General features: G+C 47.7%; 1 protein-coding gene across 2 annotated transcripts in view; it reads left to right on the top strand.

Annotated features, from left to right (window-relative positions):
- ssh1b (slingshot protein phosphatase 1b) overlaps nt 1–1,108 on the top strand; it is a 19,510-nt gene that overhangs the window by 14,947 nt on the left and 3,455 nt on the right. For both annotated transcript variants that reach the window (XM_014031665.1, XM_014031666.1), the window contains one exon: nt 166–802. In XM_014031665.1, coding sequence (XP_013887119.1) covers nt 166–802 — 637 coding nt within the window. The remainder of the gene's footprint in view (nt 1–165; nt 803–1,108) is intronic.

Here is a 1,108-nt window from a genome sequence, read left to right on the forward strand (position 1 = left end):
TTGATGAAGTGCAAATTAACATATAGTTGTATCTGCAACTGTATTTGATAATGTTTTGAACTTTTAGGTTAAGAATCTCTGATCTAGACCCCAACGATTTAAATGTGAAAAAGAAGGATTTTAAAGCATATTTCCATTTTAACGTCTGATTTTTACATTTTGCAGTAAACAGCGTCACAACAAGCTATGGAGGCCTGGCGCTGATGAGGAGGGATCCGATGATCTGCAGGCTTGTGGTCACTGCACCGGCGGGGAGGAGACGCCGGTGCTCAGGGACGAGGAGGCCTGGGAAGGCTGTGGGGCGTCTCCCTGCAGGGGTCTGGTGATGGAACCCCTGGACTCTCTGAACTACAACTACTACTTCAGACGTTTGTCAGACTCTGCGCTGGACAGTGAGCCGTCCACCCCGGTGCGGGGGCCTCCGCTCCTGGGCATGGAGCGGGTTTTCATCGAGATCGAAGACGTGGAGAGAGATGCCCTGCTGGAGGACGAGGGCTTCCCCATGGCCCACTTAGCCCTGCCCGGAGAGGGCACGGCGGCTCAGACCTGCGGACGCCTCGACCCCATGGAGGACATGAGGCTGAGGCTGGAGTTCAGCACTTTGGAAGAGGAGGATGAGGAGGAGGCCAAGAAAGAGGAGGCGGAGATGGCGGCCTTGGCTCAGACTCCAGGAGGTTCAGATGGGAGGAAAGCTGAGGAGGAGGCTGAGAGGACCGAGGAGAGCCAGCTGGGTTTAGCCAACCTGAACACCAACAACAGCAACCGCCTCGCCGCCAAGCGTAGCTGTCCTGCTACTTTTGACGTAAGACTTTGGATAGAAAAGTCAAACAGGGTTCCCACGGGTCCTTGAAATCCTTGAAAGTTTGTGAATTTGACAAAATAATTTCAAGGACCTGGAAAGTTTGTGAAAACAGCCAAAAATTATACTTGTCCTTGAAAGTCCTTGAATGTTTTTGGTGATTGAAGTTCTCTATTCACACGACTGATTTTCATCATCTGTTAAAAATAAAAATAAAATAATGATGATGATAATAATAATAATAATAATAATAATAATAATAATAATTTAAAAACTTACATTTGTTGCAGTGGATAACTCAGGATTACA

The sequence above is a fragment of the Austrofundulus limnaeus genome, unplaced genomic scaffold (genome assembly GCF_001266775.1).
Source record: "Austrofundulus limnaeus strain Quisiro unplaced genomic scaffold, Austrofundulus_limnaeus-1.0 Scaffold1298, whole genome shotgun sequence".
NCBI classification, from domain to species: Eukaryota; Metazoa; Chordata; class Actinopteri; order Cyprinodontiformes; family Rivulidae; genus Austrofundulus; species Austrofundulus limnaeus.